General features: G+C 35.5%; 1 protein-coding gene across 1 annotated transcript in view; it reads left to right on the forward strand.

Annotated features, from left to right (window-relative positions):
- CNTN5 (contactin 5) overlaps positions 1–22,517 on the forward strand; it is a 1,330,348-nt gene that overhangs the window by 1,152,762 nt on the left and 155,069 nt on the right. Inside the window, exons 14-15 of the mRNA XM_019035685.4 lie at positions 15,719–15,846; positions 18,060–18,235. Coding sequence (XP_018891230.3) covers positions 15,719–15,846; positions 18,060–18,235 — 304 coding nt within the window. The remainder of the gene's footprint in view (positions 1–15,718; positions 15,847–18,059; positions 18,236–22,517) is intronic.

Genomic DNA, 22,517 nt, shown 5'->3' on the forward strand with positions numbered 1-22,517 from the left:
ATTTATTGAGTGTGCAGTACTTGGAAAACACTATGTACCAGTTAATGTGTCCTTCATGAAGACAAAAAGCGAAGGAGGTTACGAATTAGTCATGAAGACACTGACGGGAAAATATGTAACAACTCAAAGAGCCTGGCTGAAATTAGGGTTCTGCCACTTGCTAAATAACCTTGAACAAGGTAGTAAGTCACACGGAGCCACATTTTTATCATCAGTAAATGAGACCGATAATACTCAACTCACACAGTGGTTAGAAGCATTACATGAAACAAAGTTGGGAAGAAAAGTAGTATGATGTCTGACACATGAAAAGTGATCAGTAAATGTTTATTATTAGCAGAAACATTTTAAGACTTTCATAGGTCCTAGGCTCTCTGATTTTTTTAAGATCTCATCCATCAAAAATAACAAAATGTACTTATATCCTATAAAAAGGTGCTTTTTGCTAGAAAAATTTAAAAATTACTTTTATAATTGACTTTATAGTTGAAGGGATTCATAACTGTTTTTTTCTTGAGATGGAGTCTCACCCTTGCCCAGGCTAGAGTGCAGTGGCTCTATCTTGGCTCACTGCAACCTCTGCCTTCCGGTTCCAAGTGATTATCCTGCCTCAGCCTCCCGAGTTGCTGGGATTACAGGCACCCGCCACCATGTCCAGCTAATTTTTGTACTTTTAGTAGAGACGGGGTTTTACCATGTTGGCTAGGCTGGTCACAAACTCCTGACCTCAAGTGATCCACCCACCTCTGCCTCCCAAAGTGCTGGGATTACAGGCATAAGCCCCTGAGCCAGCCTAACATTTTTATTATATTCTTATGATGGTAACACTTTTATATGACAATGGAAGAATTAGGTTGTAGTTGGCTGATTGTTATAACGTTACATTGTATTATTTTCAACACTACAGTTATTATTTTATTGTTCAAGCCAATAGTTATTTTTTAAGGTCTCAAATTTTTATGTTGGCCCTTAAAAATGTTGAAACTATAGTGCTTAATGGATAAAACAACCTGTCTCTTGTCTATTAAGGAAAAATGTAACAAATGCTATGATGAAGCCCTGAGGAAGCAAAAATGAAGGCAGGAAAAATTCTATGTAAAGTGGATTAAGGATGAGTTCAGGCAGATATATTTGAGCAGTGATAAATAGTTAGGAATCTGACCACTGAAAAGCATGTGGTCTTAAATAACTAGAATAATGGTCCCCGGATAGAGGTCTGAGCAATTTAGAGAGTGAGCAAGAGATCCATGAGGGGAATGGAAGATGGAAGGGAGAAAATAGTATAACATACTTGCTTTTAATTCTAATTACTGTTTGTTTTACTATGTATTTAATATATGAGTATATTTCATAGAGTATGGTGTGTGTTTGTGTGTATAAAATGCATATGTAACCTCTCAATGAATGCATTACAAGACAGTTCCGAGATTTTCCCAGCACAGAGCAGGAAATAATTGAGGTTATGACTATTTGGTGAAGATCTTCAGCTCTTCTGCTGAAGAGTATGTTATCTTGTAGGCATGGGGAGCCATGAAATGTTTAGGAAAAGAGTGATCAGATTTGTAATTTTAGAAATTAAATCCTGAGATAATGTGCAATTTGAAGGAAACGAGCAAAGACTAGAGTTCAGAAAAGTAATTAAGAAAAAATTCAATAGGCTTATCCATGGGTCATTTTACCTATTCCCCTCCCAAGCCAGGAAAAAGATAAGGCTAACTAATTTTGAACCTCCAAGTGAGATGTCAGCTCCTCTGAGACGCCTTCCCTAACTGTGCTCACAGCACCCCTGCTGTGTATTTCAAGTAGCTCCCTGTATTTCCCCCTTTCCAGAATTGATTACACTACATAGTAATTGCGTGTTTATTGATTACACTACGTAGTAATTGCGTGTTTACTTGTCTAACTCTTCCTTTCACACTGTGGTACCTGAGGGTAGGAACTGGGTCATATTCAGAATCTTATCCCAGAAGCCATTTACAGTACCTGGAATTTAGAAACTACTCAATGTGTAGTTTCTATAGTAGTAGTTGATGAATCTGACTGAAATACTTCACTCTTTCTCCACTTCCAGCCATTCAGTGAACTAATTCCCATTAGTTCCCATTTTCAAGTCTGTGCTTAGATACCACTTTCACCTGAAAGGTGTGTCTCTGTTTAGCACTTATCTCCTTTAATTAAAATTGTATGTATAATTGTCTTTCCTTTTAAAAAGATGGCTATTTCATCTACCAAAACAGGGAGCCGACGTATACGTAGAGTTTAAAGTTCTGTTCAGTGTTAAATTGAATATATTCATGCTCTTTTGGGGATATTGTTGGAAGTCCTGTGGTGTGAAGGAGATGGCCTACATAGTCAACCCAGATGACGTCATATACTTTCAGCCTCCATGTAGCCACTGTTTTTCTGGTCCAAGTTCTCTCTCTTCTGACCTGGTTTATGGCCACATCCCCACCCTGTACTCAGCATAAAAAAACCTGCCAGGGTTCTCATTTCAAAGGAGTGAACTCAATGTCCTGTACAGAGAAAATAAGTAGAGGCAAAAGCAAAGAGTACCATTATTTATGATGGTTTTCAGAATCCATCTGTTCTCTGGATCATGAACCCTTTATCAATGCACTGTAGCAAAACCCTCAGCTCCACTACCTCTTCTACCATAAGGAGAATAGCAGCTCTTTTCTTGTGCTGTTCATTAGTAGCTACTGACAGTACAGCTGCCATCATGCCTCTCCAAACGTTATTAACTCATTTTCCTAAAAGCAAAACACTATTCTGGTCTGTTTTACTTCTTTTCTATCTTATAAACATACCATGCTCACTTTTGAATTTTCCTCCTTTGCTCATTTGTTCCCTTTTCTCTTAAAATCTTCGTCTACTTCCTCCTCCCTGTTCATTCTTTCAAATCTGTATCAAATCTTGTCCACTTGTAACTGGACTCCTCCAGCTTTTATTGGTCCTTCCTTCTGAGCTACACTAGAATTATAGTTTGATACATAATTTTAACATTCTGCAATTCTCATGTGAACAATTAAATGGTTAGGACTTTATGGACAAAGACTGTACCTTAAAACTTCCTTCATCTCTTCTGCCATGTATGGCATAGCACAAGATATACACTAAGCATTAATGCTATTCACCAGACAGTTGTGGTTTTTCTTCCACACACATAGTAAGATTGTGTTTCCTTGCTGTTCTGAGGTCACATGAGACTATTTGCCTTGCCAGTGAAGTGTGAATAGAAGTGTTGTGTGCCACTTTTATGTGACAAATTTAAAAGTCATTGTTTGATTTGGGATATTCTATTTTTCTCTATCTTGGTCACTGGAGAGGTGTCAGTATGGATGCTTAAACGAAGGTGATATATTGAAGAACTCGCCAGCGGACCCCCAGTGGGTGGCATCCCAAAGATTCAACGTCACTTGCTGAAGCTGCTGGGAGAGCCACCTGCTTAGTGCATAGCATGTTTTGACATTTTTATGGGTACATCAGAGGCATATACACGTATGGGGCACATGACCTGTTTTGATACAGGAATACAATGTGTAATCATCACATCAGGGCAAGCACTCATCATTTCTTTGTGTTGTGAACATTCCAATTGTACTCCCTCAGTTATTCTAAAATATACAACAAATTATTGTCAACTGTAGTTATCCTGTTGTGCTCTTAAACACTAGATTATTCATTGTATCTAATTATATTTTTGTACCCATTAACTGTCTTCATCTCCACCAACATCCCCTACTCCCATGCTGCCACAGCCTCAGGTAACTATCATTCTATTCTCTAGTTTCATGAGTTCAACTGCTTTAATTTTTAACCTGTAGCATTTGGATCATGAGCATCAGATATTGGGCCAGTTTAGGACATAAGCAATCAGAAATAACAGAGAAAACTTCTATGGAATAAATGTGAAACTTCTCTACTCCTGACATAAGCATAACCTTCCTATTCTACAGTACTGTAAGAGTACTGGTACACAATAGTATAAAACCATTAGGTTGAACCAAGTAAAATTGACATTTTTATAAGATAAAAATAGCCAAATCCATGTATATATATGTAACTAACCTGCACAATGTGCACATGTACCCTAAAACTTAAAGTATAATTAAAAACAAAAAAAAATAGCCCAATAATGAAAATTTTCTATAGTTCAACCAAATAGAAATAAGACCAGGAGGAAAAATGTGAAAAACCTGTGAGAAGAAACGTGACACCCTTGAATTAGCTATTGAGTCATATAGTGTCTGATAATAATGAAACCTACATTTACCTGATTATACCTGAGAGGTGATGATATACTAGAATTCACTTGTTACTAGATTATAACCATATTGAACTAAAAATAATTTATCCATTGCTAAGCCAGAACTAATGAATCAAATTTGCATTTACATAAATAACAAAGGAAATTTATATTTTATAATTACATTCCCCAGCTTAAAAGTCTTTTTGAACTCATTTAAGAAGTAGATAATCGGAATAGTCCTATGTCTTTTTTAAATATTTAATTTGTAGCTTGAATCTTTCCCACAAAGAAAACTTTAGGCCTAGAACTCCCTACTGGAGAATTCTACCAAACATTTAAGGCAAAATTAATGCCAACTCTACAAAAACTCTTCCAGAGATTTGAGGTGGAGCAGATACTTCCCAACTCATTATACAACGACAACATTACGCTTAAACCCCAACTAGACAAAAGCATTAACAGAAAATACAATTATAGGCAATATCTCATGAGAATCAAGATGCAAAATTCTTAGCAAAACTATCTTGACAAAGAAGAACAAAGTGAAATGAATTATTTTTCCCGATTTAAGGATCATTAGATGACTACAGTAATCAAGACTGCATAATGCTGGTGCAGGAATAGACACATAGGTTAACAGAACAAAACAGATAACAAAAATAAACCCACATCAATATGCTCAACTGATTTTTGACGAAAGCAAAAAAGTAATTCAATGGAAAAAGGGTAGCCTTTTGGAAAATGGTGCTAGAGTGATTTAATATCCTGAGGCAAAAACAAAGACAAACAACAACAATAAACCTCTCAACCTGTCTTACATCTCCACAAAAATTACCTCAAAATGAATCAGAGACTTAAATGTCAATGTAATATTGTAAAAATTTTAAAAATACACACAAGGAAAGCATAATGAACTAAGGATAAACAAAGAATTGGCAGGTATGATTCCAAAAGTATGATCTATAAAAGGAAAGTTGATAGATTGGTACTTATCAAAATTAAGAACTCTTGCTCTGTGAAAGCTCAGGTAAAAAGGATAAAAGGTCAGCTACGGACTGGCAGAAAATGCTTTCAAATCACGTATCCAACAAAGAACTGGTATCTAGAATATATAAAGTACTCTCAACACTTATCAGGAAAGTAAAAATAATCCAATTAGAAAATGAGCAGAAGATATGAAGAGACAGCAAGCACAGAAAAAGATTTTCAACATCATTACAATCAGAAAACAAAACAAAACAACTAAAACATCACCCACTGCTAACTGGTGATGATGTGTACAAAGTGGATCATTCATACATTGCTGGTATGAATGTTAAATGATACAGCCACCTTGAAAAACATTTTGGCTGTTTCTTATGAAACTACACATGCAATTTCCATATGACCCAGATATTATACTCTTGGGCATTTATCCCAGAGAAATTAAAACTTTTATGTTCACATAAATATCTGTACATCAATGCTTGTAGCAATTTTATTTGTAATTATAAAAAAGTAGAACCTGCCCAGATGTTGTTCAATAGCTGAATGGTTAAGCAAACTGTGGTACATCCATACCATGGATCACTACTTAGCAATAAAAGGAAATAAACTACGGATACATGCAACAATTTGGATGAGCCTCCAGGAAGGAAGGTAAACTGATTGAAAAAACCAATCCCCCAAAGTTACATACTGTTAGATTCCACTAATCTAAGAATTTTTTGAAATGGAAAAATAGTATTATAAATGGAGAGAAATTAGCAGTTGCCAGGAATTAGGAAGCGAATGGTGGTGAGTATGTGGGATGAAGATGAGTGTGGTTATAAAAAGGAAAATAAAGAATCGTTGGGTTAGAAATGTTCAATATTTTTATTGTGGTGGTAGATAAACAAACCCAAAGTGGTGACAAATATTGTATAAAACTTAAAATGCACACATACACAAGTCAAACTGGAAAAATCTAAATTAAGATGAACACATATAAAAATATCAATATGCTGGTTGTGATATTATACTATAATTTTCTAAAATATTATTGGAGAATACTGAGGAAAGCATAGAAGGAATCTGTTTTATTTCTTAAAACTGCATGTGACCTTACAATTATCTCCAAAATGTTCATTTATTAAATAAATACTTTACAAAAGCACCAAAAATATACATATAAACCTTTAAAAAGATGTCTAAGACCTATAGACCAATAACTATAAAACATTGCTTAGAGAAATTGAAGACCTAAATAGATGGAGATATGTCTTCTTCATGAGTTATATGACTCACTGAAGTTCCAATCAAAATCTCAGCATGCCTTTTTAGAAACTGACAAGCTAATTCTTAAATTCATTTGGAAATGCAAAGGACACAGAACAGCCAAAACAATTTGAAAAGGAAGAGTAAAGTAAAAGGACTTAATCTATACAACTTCAAGAGAGGTCATTATGCTATAGTATTCAAAATGGTGTGGGTTTGTCATAAAGACAGGTAAATCGATGCAGCAGAACAGAGAATCAAGAATTTGACCTACATATATATGCCAATTGATTTTTAACAGTGATGTAAAGCCTGTGGGAAAATACAGTGTTTTAGTTTGGGCAGCTGTAACAAATTGCTACAGCCTGGTTGCTTACATATTTATATCTCATAGTTCTGGAGGCTGTGAAGTCCAGGATCAGGATGCTAAGATAGTTAGTTTCTAGTGAAGGCCCTCTTTTTGGTTTGCAGATGGCTATTTTCCTTCTGTGTCCTCACTTGTCAGAGAGCAGAGAGAGAGAGAGAGAAAACAATCTCTTTCATGTCTCTTCTTATAAGGGCACTAATCTTTATTACCTTATTACCATCCAAAGACTCCATCTCTAAATATCATCACATTGGCAATTAGAGGCTCATCATATGAATTTGAGGGAGACACAAACATCCAGATCATAGAAGTTCATCATTTCAAAATCAAAGTATGATGCAACTGAGTAACCATTTGCAAAATAAATAAATAGTAAGATTCTACTTCATACCACAAACAAAAAGTGATTCAAAGTGTATCACAGACATAAACATCAAATTTAAAACTATAACATTTCTAGGAAAAGAAAAACAGAAATCTCTGTGACCTTAGGTTAGGTAAATATTTCTGAATAAAACAAAAGCGCAATGCATAAAATAAAATCAATAAATTAAACTTCAGCATGAGGAACTTCTGTTTTTGGAAAAACATTGAGAAATGCCACAGACTGGTAGAAAATAGTTGCATGTTTCATACCTAAAATAAGAGTTATTTATACACTGTAAAAAAAACTCTAAATCTTGAAATCTAATGAATAAATTGATAAAAAAGGGTAAATATTTGAACAATTAGCTCACCAAAGACAATATGCAGATAGAAAATGAACATGTGAAAAATTGCTCAAGATCATTAGGGAAATGCAACTTAAAGCCACAGTGGATTCTACTACCTACTTGTTATGATAGCTAAAATAAAATAGACTGACCATACGAAGTGCTGCAAGAGCTCTCATACACTGCTGGTAGGAATGTAAAGTGGTACAACCACTTGGAACGATTATGTCAGCTTCTTAAAAAGGTAAACGTAAGCATAAAGAAGTTGATCTAGTCATTGCAATCTTAAATATTTACCCAAAAGAAATGAAAGCATATATCCATAGAAGACTTGTGCACGAATGTTCATGGTATCTTTTTTATAGCCCTAAGCTGAGAGCAACCCAAACATCCATCAACAGGTAAATGGATAAACAAATTATGGTATATACACACAATGGAATACTACTCAGCAATAAAAGGAAGTGAATTATTGATAATTGGAGCCCCAGGGCTGAATCTCAATTTAATTACGCCAAGTGAAATAAACTAGAGTAAAAGTATGTAATGTATTATTCTGTTTATAGAAAATTCTAGAAAAATGCAAACTAGAAAAATGCAAACTAACTTATAGTGATGGGAAACAGATCAGTAGTTGCCTAGGACAACGATGGGGTTAGAAGGGGCTGGGGGAGTGCAAGGGAACACAGGGATGCCTCTCAGGGTGATGCATATGTTTATTATCTTCACTATGGTAATGGTTTTATGATTACAGACATACAGGAAAACTTTTCAAAGCATACACTTTAAACATGTGCTATTATATGCCTATAATAACTCAGTAAAGTTGTTGAAAAATGTTAATAGCTTCCCATTGCCCTTAAAATTAAGAACAAATGATTTTCACAGGATACTATGTTCTACAGGGTCTCCCCCTCGCCTACCTCTCCAGTCTCATCTTTTGCCCCTCCCTGACCATCTCTCTGTTGCCATCAGGATTGGCCATTTCTTCAAGGTTTTCTTGTCCTTCCGACCTCAGGATCTTTGCAAATGCAATTCCCCCTGCTTTCCCACACTGAAGGATAAGCTCAAATCAATCACCCTTCAGTTCTCAGCTCAAATATTACTCCCTGAGAAAAGACTTAACTACTTCTGTAAATAGCTGAGGTTTCTGTGTTATTTCCTGGCACTCTCTACTATTTCCTTTTTAACATTTATCACACATTTCACTTATATTTTCAGTAAAATTTAATGTATATCACATGCCACTACAGTACATTTACATATATTATGTAGTCAATACTTTTAAAGAACTAGATATTATGACAGTTTTACATTTAGGAAGGAGATTAAGAAACTTTGCTTAAGATCACACATAGAGTAGTCAGTGTCAGTAATTTGAACACAGCCCTATCCTGCTTTAAAACATAGGGTCTTAATTAATGATTAATTAAATGATTCTATGATATAATGTCCACCCTGATATGATACCAAAAAGAAATCTAATCTGCTGAAAGAGGATGTATGCCAAGGAATGCAAGTGGCTTCCAGAAGCTGAAAGCAGTATCCAACTGACAGACAGCAAGGTAACAGGGACACATACAAGACAAATTCTGCCAACAGGCATGAACTTGGAAGCAGCTTCCTCTCCTGAGCGTCCAGAGAGGAGCCCAGCCTGGCCAACACCTTTTGAGACTGTAAGCAGAAAATCCAATTAAGCCCACCCACCCAGACTTCTAACCAAAAGAATAAATATATGTTTAGTTCATTAATAGCTATTTGTTATGCAGCAGTGGAAAACTATTACTTTTCTATTTTCTAAAGTGCTTACATATGATATATAGGGATCATTTACAAATTATATTTCTTATCAATAAGTTGATACAGTATGGCTCTGTATCCCCACCTAAATCTCATCTACACTGTAATCCCTACATGTTGAAGGAGGGACCCGGTGGGAGGTCATTGTATCATGGGGGTGGTTTCCCCCATGCTGGTCCCATGATTTGTAGTGAGTTCTCATGAGGACTGATGGTTTTATATGGGGCTCTTCCCACCTTGGCTCTCTCTCCTGCCGCCATGTGAAGAAGGACATGTTTGCTTCCCTTTTCTCCATGATTATAAGTTTCTTGAGGCCTCCCCATTCATGAAGAACTGTGAGTCAATTAAACCTCTTTACTTCATAAATTACCCAGTCTCAGGTCTGTCTTTATACCAGTGTGAAAATTGACTCATACATAAGTCATGGGCTCAATCAAGTCATTTTAACTTTTGGGGGGTTTTGTTATTTGATCTGTAAAATGAAGTTTTACTGGATAAGTTCTACTCTCTCAACTGCCTTAAGTCTAAGAATTCATTTCTAGCTTTTTGCAACTATTGTGACACACCCTGATCAGGTATCCTCCATTCTCCTCTCCAGATTCATTCTCCACCCTTCAGTACTCTGCACTATACCCCAAGAGACTGACCCCTAAGAACTACATCAGTGGGCTCCCTTGTCCCTGAGAATGGGGCAGCAGAAGTGATAAAGAAGAGCGAGGTCTCGGTATTTATTTCCTGGCTTCCTACAAGTACACAATACATTAAGGGGAAAAATGATTCCTAACTTCACTTGTGAATTTGTGGAAGCAGAGGAACGGCACGTAATGGACTGAACTGTGTCCTCCCAAAATGCATATGTTGAAGCCCTAACCCTCAATTTAAATGTATTTGAGGTAGGGCTTCTAAGAAGTAATTAAAGTTAAATGTGTTCATAAGTATAGGCTCCCAATCCAATAGAACTGGTGATGTTTTAGAAGAGGAAGAGAAATCTCTCTCTCTCTGCCACACGTATGCACTGAGGAAAGGCCACGTGAGCACACAGTGAGAAGGCAGCAATCTGCAAGCCAGGAAGACAACCCTTACCCAAACCCAACCACTCTTGCACCTGATTTTGGACTGTCCAGTCTTCAGAATTGTGAGGAAATACATTTCTGTTGTTAAACAATGTAATCTAGAAATCAAAGATCACTAAATAATATCGCAATGGGTAAACAGATGGTACTTCCAGGCAAGCAGTCTATTTGTAAAGGTTTAAACTAAGTTGTGTAGTATCTGACAAGTAAGCCAAACATAGATATGGAGAGTCCAGGCTGGGCAGGGTGGCTCATGCCTGTAATCCCAGCACTTTGGGAGGCCAAGACAGGTACATTCTTTGAGTCTAGGAGTTTGAGACCATCATGGGCAACATGGCAAAGCCCATCTCTACAAATAAATAAGTAACTAAATACAAAAATTAGCCAGGCATGGTGGTGCATGCCTGTAGTCCCAGCTACTCAGGAGGCTGAGGTGGGAGAATCTCTTGATCCCAGAAGGTTGAGGCTGCACTGAGCCATGACTGTACCACTGCATTCCAGCCTGGGTGACAGAGCAAGACCTTGTCTCAAAAATAAATAAAAATATAATGAAATAACAAATATAGGGTCCAGAAAATGGCCCCGAAATCAAGATAGGCAAAATAAGTCAATAATAAATTCCTACAAGATAGGGGTAATCACAATGATGTCCTACATGAACTGGGCTACTGGACAGACTAACAAAGCAGAGATGGAGTAACTAGGTGCGAGGTGAGAAGCAAGACATCTCCAGGGCTAGATAGAAACTTATGGAGAAGTCTAGAGACCAGGACATAAGTGTGACTTGATCCTGAATGCAAGAATGCTGATTTAAATTTCCAAAATCTCTCCCATCCCCTAAAAACCTTCACCTCACTGCTCACTTCACTCCCTTTCTTCAAGTCAAAGAATGTCTGAGCAGAATTAATCCCCATATATGAAAAGTCTATAATGTAGAAGCCACATGGTAATAGCAGAGGAATGAAGACAAAGGGGCTGTATTGTAAGGAAGTATTAATTCAATATTAAATTATCTAAGTAATTACGTGTGCAACAACCAGACACTGTAATGTAAATCACATTATCTAATCTGTATTTTTGTGAAGTTAAAAAAAATAAGCTCAGCTGGTAAGCATTTGCAATTTGAATCAGTAGACAGAATTTTGGAGAAATGACACTGCCACTTAACAGACAAAAAACATTGTGGAATGTTTTTTTCCATTTGTGTGTGTCTTCTATTACCTCTTTCAGCAGTGTTTTATAGTTCTCCGTATAGAGATCTGTCACCTCCTTAGTTACATGTAGTCCTAGGTATTTTAATTTTTTTGCAGCTTTTGTAAATGGGATTATGTTCTTCATTTCACTCTTGCTTGTTGTGTATAGAAATGCTATTGAGTTTTGTACATGGATTTTGTATCCTGCAACTAACTTTAACAGAGTTGTTTATCAGTTCCAGGAGCCATTTGGCAGAGTCTTTAGGGTTTTCTAGGTATAGAATCAGATTGTCAGCAAAGCTGGAAAAATCAGTATTAAAATGGCCATACTGCCCAAAACAATCTACAGATTAAACGCTATTCCTATCAAGCTGCCAATGTTTTTTTTTTCGTGTAACTAGAAAAACTTATTCTAAAATTCATATGGAACCATAAAATAGCCCAAATAACCAAAGCAATTCTAAGCAGAAAGTAGAAAGCTGGAGGCATCATATTACAGGGCTTCAAACTATAGTATAAGGTTACAGTAACTAAAACAGCATGGTACTAGTACAAAGACAGACACATAGACCAATGGAACTGAATAGAGAAACCAGAAAGAAAGCTCCAACCTACAGTCATCTTACCAAAGTTGACAAAAATAAGTAATCAGGAAAGGACTTCCTAGTCAATAAATGGTGTTGGGATTGCTGACAAGTCATATGCAAAAGAATGAAACTGGACCCCTACCTCTCACCATATACAATAATTAACTAAAAATGGATTAAAAATGTAAATGTAAGACCTCAAAGTATAAGAATCCTAAAAGAAAAATTAGGAAACATCATTCTGGACATTGGCCTTGGGACATTTGTGACTAAGTCCTCAAAAGCAATTGTAACCACAGCAAAAAAACATTGGCAAGTGTGACCTAATTAAACTAAAGAGCTTCTGCAGAGCAAAAGAAACTATCAATATAGTAAATACCCTGCAGAATGGGAGAAAATATTCTCAAACTACACACACAACAAAGGTCTAATATCCAGAATCTATGAGGAACATAAACAATTGAACAACTGAAAAACAACCCCATTAAAAGAGCAAAAGACATGAACAGACACTTCTTACAGGAAGACATACAAGAGGCAAGCCAGGTGCAGTGGCTCACTCCTGTAATCCCAGCACTTTGGGAGGCCAAGGTGGGCAAATCACTTGAAGCCAGGAGTTCAAGTCCAGACTGACCAACATGGTGAAACCATATCTCTACAAAAAATACAAAAATTAACTGGGTGTAGCGGGCCACAGGGGGCAAGGAGAGACCTGAGGCAGGAGGATCTCTTGCATCCCCCAGAGGTTGAGGCTGCAGCGAGCTGTGATTGCACCACTGTACTCCAGTCTGGGTGACAGAGTGAGACTCTGTCTTAAAACAACAACAACAACAAAACAGACAAGAGGCCAACAAACATACGAAAAAATGATCCACATTACTAATCATCAGAGAAATGCAAATCAAAGCCGTAATGAGACACCATCTCACACCAGTCAAAATGGCTATCATTAACAAGACAAAAACAACAGATGCTGGTGAGGCTGTGTAGAAGAGGGAATGTTTACATACTATACTATTGGTGGGAATGTAAACTAGTTCAGCCACTATGGAAAGCAGTTTGGAGATTCCTCAAAGAACTTAAACTGCTATTCAACCCAGCAATCCCATTACTGGTTATACATCCAAAAGAAAATAAATAGTTCTACCAAAATGAAACACTCACTCATATGTTCCTTGTAGCACTAGTCACAATAATGAAGACATCGAGTCAACCTATGTGCCCATCAGTGGTGAATTATATAAAGAAAATGTGGTACATACACACTATGGAATACTAGCCAGCCATAAAAATGAACGAGATCTTGTCCTTTGCAACAAGATGGATGCAACTGGAGGCCATTATCCAAAGTGAATTAACACGGCAACAGAAAACCAGTGCCACATGTTCTCACTCTTAAGTGGGAGGTAAACAATGGAACTCATGGACATTAAAATGGCAACAATAAAAACTGAAGACTACTAGAGGAGAGAGGGAGAAAGTGGGGCAAGAGTTGAAAAACTATTGGGTACTGTGCTCTACCCTGGGTGACAGGATCAATCAATCCGAAACCTCATCATCATGCAATATACCCACCCAGGTAACAAACCTGCCCATGTATCCCCTGGATCTAAAATAAAAGTTAAAATTATAAAATAAATAAATAAATTGAATTAAAAAAATGTTGTGGTACTCAAAATTCTGCATCCCCAAGTGGATCAGGGGCCTAAAGTACAGGGCATTCATAAACTGTCTTTAATAGTTTATGTTAAATGTTGCCTCCTGTCAGTAAGAAAGCACTCATCTTAAATCAAAAACTATAATACTGCCAGTGTCTGTGATACATTTATTTCTTTAAAGGAAGTAAACTTTTAAGCCAAACTTCTTACCTGCTAGATTAGAATTCACTCCAGTCAGTAAAATCCACATATTTTCAAGATATTAACAATCAGTACAAATTAATGTCAACCATCTGTAATTCTTACAAGAGGATGCTTGTTTGTTTACAAAGTATAATTTTTGCTTTCTAATACATTGTTTTGTAGCATAGGTATGTTTGGGGTTGAAATGGAATAATAACATTTCATTTTCATAGAAAATGAACACTATATAATGAATAGAACTTTTCATTGACAATCTTGAATGCATTACATTACTCTTAAGGGCCTTGTGTTTTTCAAATGTTTTAAGCTAGCCTCTCTCCTAGACTTAAATGACAAAATGAAGTTCACCATTTCTAGTTGTTTGACTTCTTTTCTAAATTTGTCTTCCTTCTTATACATCATAAATCAAGTTTGATCCATATTGGAAACCATATGTTTTCAAACTGATATCTTTATTAATGAAAATATGTAAGTATAAATTTCTGGGCAGTTTTTTTCAGCAGCCTAGAATCTAATATCAATTGTTATAAAGTTCAATGCTGTAAATAACCATGAGCTCTGGTTAATTGGCAAGATTGAATACACATTTTAAAATAACAAAGAATGTTGACTAAACATTTAGTCATTATTTCTAAATCTTAAATAGTTTAATATTATCATACTGCCATGGAATAAATTGTCCTTCTTAGAATGAGGAGGATCCAATTTTAGGATTTTAGGATTTTAAAGTTCACAGGGGCTACTGGTTCTTACCCAGAGCTAGCGGCATATTCACTAAAACCACAACAGCCGTGTCTATTATGTTTCAGGTTGCCGGAGTAGGTCGATTAACTGGTGAAATAATAGGTTATATTTCTGGAGCACAGAAGGGAGAAAAGGACAAAAGTACTAATTAGATTTGAAATCTGTATAATCCTGGAATAAATACACAGGAGAATACGTTAATTCCAAATGTCAGCCTCGTTTTCACTGAACTTCTAAAAAATTTTTAACAACGCTTTAATTTTTCACCTTCATATGAAAGTGAAGGTCCAGTTTTAACAAAGGTCTTGAAAGAGCCCAAATGCAAACTTAGATATCATATTCTTATGTTTGAAAAGTGCAGTGCAAGCAGCCCAGGTATCAGGTTGCATTTTCATACTCTTGCTACTCTGGTGGCAACGCAGAATAACTGCCATAAATCATCTCTTGGCTGTATACAATTAATTTTGTGTTCTGTACTTATACTCCTCTATGTTTTTATGCTTTTTTTTTTATATTTGACTTTTGATGTCACTCTTGGTTTTAGGTGAAATACTCAAGCTTAATATTAAAATATCACTGGGTGATATTGTAGTAACAAGTTCTAATAACCAAACTCAGGGTCACCCCTTCTGCAAGTTTTAAAATTAACTGTCAAAAAATGTCCAAAGAAAAATATCTTGTTACTCCTTAACCTTTTTGAATATAAGAAGATTTAAGTAAGCTTATTATACTTCTTGAAGGGTAAAATATTTCTACTATCACTGCATATTTTCACAGTGATCCTTTATCTTACTTATTATCACCCTAGAAATGGTTTTAGACTTCATCATTGGTTCTTACTATTTAGCTGATTGCAGTAAAACAGAAAAAAAAACTTTTTTAAAATAATTTTCAGAATAGCTATTCTTCCAGACGGGAGTCTACGGATCCTAAATGCTTCCAAATCAGATGAGGGAAAGTACGTTTGCCGAGGGGAAAACGTCTTTGGTTCTGCTGAAATTATAGCTTCGCTATCTGTAAAAGGTAAGACAGCACGGGTAAATGTTTTACAAGCATAGTCTCATGGTCTTATCGGAAAGAGAATAAATATAATATAAATGCATATATGTTTGGACTTAAGTGTGTGCATGCTTCTGTTTATAAAATACATTGCAAACACAGAACTAAAACAGCCACATTGTTACTTTCCACCATTTAGGGTACCAAAAATGAAGGAACCTCTTATTGGCAGAAATTTTATTTTGCTTTGAATAAAATTTGTGAGAGAATGAGGCAAGCTTTCTGAAGTTTTAGTCAGTGTCTCAAAACTTAAAAGTATGCCAACAGTATAAAAATATTTTTCCTCTACCAAGAATAATTTTAGCATCAATCAGTAATATTACTCTGTTACCACTTCAACTAGGGATTTGGGGCAGAAAGGAGCAACAGCAGGAGGATATGATGGAGGGGTAGTATAGGACTTCACATTAGATAAACTGGGTCCAGAGCTGTTTGTTGATGTCTGTATCAATGAAATTTTATATGCCTTTATTTTATATAAGCAATATTAATATTACTGCTTATATGTTTCCATTCATTTTATAGTTCTAAAATGAGCTAGATTTCAAGCCTAGAACATTCTGTTGAGGCTCTATGTCATTGTTTAGTGACAGAAAATCTATCTTAGGCAGTCCCTTCAGATGTTTTTCACAATGTGTCTTTAATTGTTTTCATTGTGCATGTATCATATGGCAAACCATACTCCGGCCATAAAAATATAAAAATATTATTTTTTCTGTCTTTAAAATAAAAATGTAATTAATACATTTACATTACTGGTACTAAAATACCAGTACTCTGATATTTTAGAAGAGAGAACATCAAGAAAGAAAAGAACAAAATGTAAAATATACTTTCATTTATATAACGCATTACTGGACTCAAATGCAGCCTTTCAGTTCTTATTCCTTCTGTGTGCTAGTTGTTCCATTTTGTAATAAGGCAATACTAGATCCAAAGACATTTTTAAAATAACAAAAAAAATGTTATTTTCTTAATCATGAGTTTAATTGTTTACTCAGAACACTCCAATCCCCACAAAATTTAAACTACAGTGTACTGCTTTTATCTGTCTTCTCTGATGAGGCCAGAACTTAGAATGCCATATGGAACATTTGACTTCCAGAATGTTAATATTTACAGTGACATTCCTGTCCCAGGATTCCATTTTTTTCTCAGTGACTGCTAACATTAAAGGATCTGATCAGTGGTTAGGAGTGGTGTTTCATCAGACTGCACTGTTGCAAACAATAGACCTAGAATAGGAAATTTAAGCCAATTGTTAATCACTGTGTTAATTGTCTTGAGGTATCTATGACCAGGAATCTAATTAGGAAAGAAGATAAAACCAAAATCTTCATCACCTCTCTACTATATTTAAAACACATCATCTTGTAATCAGCTAATCACTAACTTAACTTAACTCTTAAATGTAAAGCCTGTATTAGCCTTTATTGGTTCAAAGTTGCTCTAAACCCAGTTTTTAAAATTTAACTGAATCATTAAGGAGTTAAACATAAACATTGTTTTCTAAAAACATTTCCATTCAGTGTTTCTACCTTTCTTTATATATGTCAATTAGGCAATCTACAATACAGCAAAGGTACAAAAACAGGTACGTTCTTCTGATTATAAAATACTTTTCTACTCCTAAAAGCTTTTTGTCGAGTGTAAAGCAAATACAAGGTAGTGTTGTTGTAGTATTATATTTTTATCTCTGTTAAGATAGTTATTTGGAGGGAGGTGCTTTCTATTGCCCTGTAGCCTCCTCTCATCTTTAAGGAAGTGAACCCTCTCTGAATTCTTCCTGAAACAGATAACCTTTTTATTGTAAAAAATCTTTTATTTACTTAATGATCCTTGAAAGTGGTCAGAGAGGCTACAGCCTCTTCTTTTTTTCTAATGTTCCTCCTTCCATAATGTCAAATGCCGCTTCTAATTAGGTAGTCTCTTGTCTTTTTAAAATCCAAGTTACATTCTTAATAGGAACAGAGGCTCTTAAATCATTTCTCCCCTACAAAAACACGGTAATATGCCCTAGCATCCAAAAGCTAATAAAGATGTAAAAAATCTGGTATATGTATCTGGAGCAACTGTATTGTATAGATTTCTTCTTTTCTCCATTATTTCAAGCAAAATATTATGTATGGTAACACAACAGGTTGATTATCTTAATTAACGTATTTTTATTTCTATAGAACCTACAAGGATAGAACTTACTCCTAAAAGAACAGAATTGACAGTAGGAGAAAGCATTGTCCTTAATTGCAAAGCAATTCACGATGCTAGTTTGGATGTCACTTTCTACTGGACTCTGAAAGGACAGCCTATTGATTTCGAGGAAGAGGGTGGACATTTTGAAAGCATCAGGGCCGTAAGTGAATACACTTTTATTCTTTTAGTAATGATAACTTTAGAAATTTTGAATCAAATGTAAGACCTTGCTTAGCTATGAAGTGCTAAGAAAAAAAAAACAGGACAAACATCGACTTGATAAAAACAATTACTTTCTGCCATTATTTTATGTTATGTCAAACTGAAAGTAATATGTAATTATTTTTAAACCCCCAGTAAAAAACTGAGAATACCTCATTATTTAAATCTGGTTTCTTTGCCACCTTTGTTTAATATTTACACAATACTTCTCAAAAGTTATGTTGCTACATAAAGTGGCAATTCATTATTTAAAGCATCGTTAACAGTAATTATGATAAAATAAATAAATAAAATGCCTGCCTGTCCTTCTCCTCAAGAACAGTAATTTTTGGAGTTTCTTTAATTTCTTACAAGCAATAGAGCTTAAACATGCAACTCGTAGTCATAAATGCACATTAGCCTTAAGTCAGTATTCAAAGATATACTCATTTCTGCCATTTTTTTCTTAATATCTTCTTTTATATTGTGTACCTACATGGCAATCAACCAAATGGAGTGGGAAATCTCTTGAACCAAATCCTACAGAACCATCATCACAGTGCTTTAACTCTAGAGCAGTGAAAAGAGGCTTCTTCCCCACATGGACTTATTTAAAATGTAATAGAGTAACATAATGAGAGAGGGAGGAGAAAGACAGATGGAACTGGGGTGGCAGAAAAAGAGCGACTTTGGCTGGAATCTTCCTTCTATATTGGCTAAAGAGATGGAGCCAAATACAATTTTTGCCTACAAATTGGATTTAAGATGCTGTTGCATACTTAGTATCAGTTGATCCATCCCGAAACACTTTGAGAAGCATTGGAAAACCATAGCTTTAGTGAGCCCAAGTATTTAAACTCATTGTCAATTGGATTTTATTTTAAAGGTTATGGGATACAAGGAAAAAAAAAACAAAAAAGCCCTAAATCCAAAGTCAGGAATTCTCTGGATCAAATCCCAGCTTAATCTCTAGTCAGCTGTGTAACATAAAGCCAGTCACATGATTTGCCTGGGCATTAATTTCTGGAGAAATAAAGTGAAAAATTTACACCAGATAATTTCTAAGATAGCCTCTCACCTTAGAATTTGGTAAATGTATATTAGTAGAAGAGTAAAGATGAGCTCTCTTTGTTGCATTTTCCAATGTAACAAAAATTAGCCCACTTTCTTCAAAACTATTCCTTTCTTCCTGGTTTACTATCCAATTAATAGGAGAGAGTATATAAATAAGAAACAGTTGCCAACTACATTGTTCACCATCTCATTAAATGTGCTAATTTTAATTGTTAATATCGAAGTTATATGTAAAGTATTTAGATTGTGTTAAATTAAACACATTTTGCTCTGCTTTATGGTTTTCCTTCTTCCTTTACCTTGGGTTGATAATTCCTTCCTAAATACTTTTCCTACACATTTTATAACATGGATGATGTAAAACAGACCAAGAAAATTTAATTTTAAAATATCACATTTTGATTAAAAAATCCCATGAGAAAAATATCTTCTTAGGATTGTCTGCAAACATCCCTTTTGAGTGATCATATATCTAAAGAAAAAATACATCTAAAAATAAATAGCCCCTCTTCTTATAAGTAATCCCCCTCTTTATTTTACAATACCAATATAAAAATTAATGTACCTGGTGAAGTTACATGAATTATTGTTTTTGTCTCTTAGATATAGATATATTTAGGTTAATGTCATTCATTTGTATCAATAAATACTTTTTCCATGAAGTTGGCAGTTAAGAACATCTGCTGTATTCTTCTTTGCATATATGCTTTCCTTGCCCCAGAGAGTGCAAAATGGACTCCTTATTCCACGCAAACCCATATAATTACAACCCATTTTGAAATTAATTAGGCTCTGGATTAGAGACAGTAACAATAAACTCTGAGATAGAAGAAGAAAGCAAATCATGGTACTGAGAAGGGAGAAAAACATTTAGCAGCTTTAAGGTATAAAGCCAAAATATACTTTTAGTATGCATATGTATTTTAAAATATATGGAAGCTTCAAAACTACGGCATGTATAAGAAATTATCACCTTTCTCTCAGTTACTTCAAACACTGAGTCTTGGTTGGCTTCAAGGACACACACCAGAGAAAATACCATTGTATGACAATAAAAAGGCAAAGAATGGAAAGAACAACATTCTGTTTCCCTTCTGCCCTTCTCGTGTAAATCATGTCTGGAAAATAATGCTTTAGGAGAAAACATATAAAAGTGTTATAAAGAAGGGAGATTTGGGAGGCCTTCTGGGCTTGTGGATACCTTCTTTCTGTGAGACCAAGGGTAGACTCTGGGAGTCAGAGGGACAGGATGGGGCTGAGAAGAAAGCCAAGTGGGGTGACTCAAGGCCTGCTTTGAGTTTCCAAGAAGAGTCATTAAAGGATCTCCTAAGGTGTCTAACTTATCCCAGCAGAGTAAAAAAATGAAAATGGGATTCTGGGACTTAAGCAGAAATAGAGTGTGCCTATGATTGGAGCACTGTCCAGGCTAACTGTCCTGGGACAGAACCCTGCCAGTGGGTGAGTGAATGAGGGTGAATCAGAAGAAAAACACATTACCACTGCATGAGGCAACTTTAACTAACTAAACCTCTCAGGTGGGAAAAAGAGATAACAATATTTAGTATTTTGTAAATGCCAAAATATGACTTAATGTTCCCTATTTTTCAACTATTGTACTGGTATCTTTTATACACAGACATTAGCTTGCATATAAATCTCTAGTCAATTATTTTATGTAGCCTTCATATACAATCTATATACAATGTACATTGTATGCATCTATATACATACACATCTATATACAATGCACATTTTTATGTTTTAAAATAGATGATTGCTTTCAACTCCATTTCAACAGAGTGCATAAACATATGATCACATCAGGCTAAAAAATAATAGTATTGCTTTAAATTAAAAATTAAATTTAAATTAAAACATTCATAATGAAAATGCTTCTACTATTTATGTTGCCCTCTTAGGCCATGTTTTACAAACTCAACAATTTGACTAATTTGGAGTGAATCCATTATTGGAAGTCACTGTTGAAAGGGGAGAAGCAATCAGTTAGTACATAAACATTTGATCCAATTCATCCAAATCCTTTTTGGCAAATTTTATGAATAAACTGAATGTGATAAGCTAGTGAGGATATTCTTAAGATTTTAAATCTTTTTAGTTCTACAAGCTAAATGCTGTTGGGGGATGGGGATCCAAAATAAAAGGCATAGCCCTTCACACCTAAGAGAGCATCATTTAAGGGTAGAAATTGCAGTATGGGCTATGATCTGCTATAATAGAGCTACACCAGAGAACTATGTGCATTCAGCTGTTAGAAGGGGTTGGTATTTGAAATGGACCTGGCTTCAGGTCCATTCAAATGGAAGGATTTCAGCAGGTGCCTAGGAGAAACTGCATCTCAGACAGAGCGAGCAGGTTGGGCAAACACAGAAGGGCAGAAGAGCTTAGTGCGTGTTTTGGGAACAGTGAGGAACCAGTGAGGGTGTATAGTAGAAAATAAGTCACTATTTGTTGAATAAGTTTAAAGGAAAGCAGCAGAGGCCTCCAAGGCACTGATTTCAGAGCTATAAAATTTGATTTGTATTTTGAGTACAGCAGGGATTCACATGATTCAGATTTGTTTTTAGGAAGATAATTCTGACAGCTGTGTGGAGCAGGGATTGACTAGTTTGTGGATTTTACATTCAGTGTAGACCTGTTAAGTAGAGGTTATCATAAGGAGATAATCATTGTAAGTGTTGACCTTAAATAACCATCCTGTAACCAAATAAAAGCATTTACTATGGTGTCCTGACATGAGAGTTTATGTTGGTCAGAGGTCTACAAGAACCTCTGATTCCTCTCAGGATATCTGAATAGCATCTGAGCTATTGAGCATTGCCATGTGGCCCCAGAGCCACAGTCTTAATGGAGGACTGTGCTGAGCCACTGTTTTCCAGTGACTTGAAATCCTCTAATTATTCGTATAGGATATAAGAAAGTTTCTATCCTTATAATGCATAAAGAAGTGTTACACTGAATATCATGGTGGCCTGCAATTTGCTGCTTTTTTAACACAGAAAAATATCTCATGCATTTGTTGTCAGAATGGTCCACTAGAGAAGAATTGCCCTTTCATTGTGAACTTGATAAATTGCAACCAAATAGGCAACTGAGCCAAAGTGCTATATAGCTGTATGGTCCTTCATATTTACCCAATTCTCTGGTTA

Source organism: Gorilla gorilla, chromosome 9 (genome assembly GCF_029281585.2).
Source record: "Gorilla gorilla gorilla isolate KB3781 chromosome 9, NHGRI_mGorGor1-v2.1_pri, whole genome shotgun sequence".
Lineage (NCBI taxonomy): Eukaryota > Metazoa > Chordata > Mammalia > Primates > Hominidae > Gorilla > Gorilla gorilla.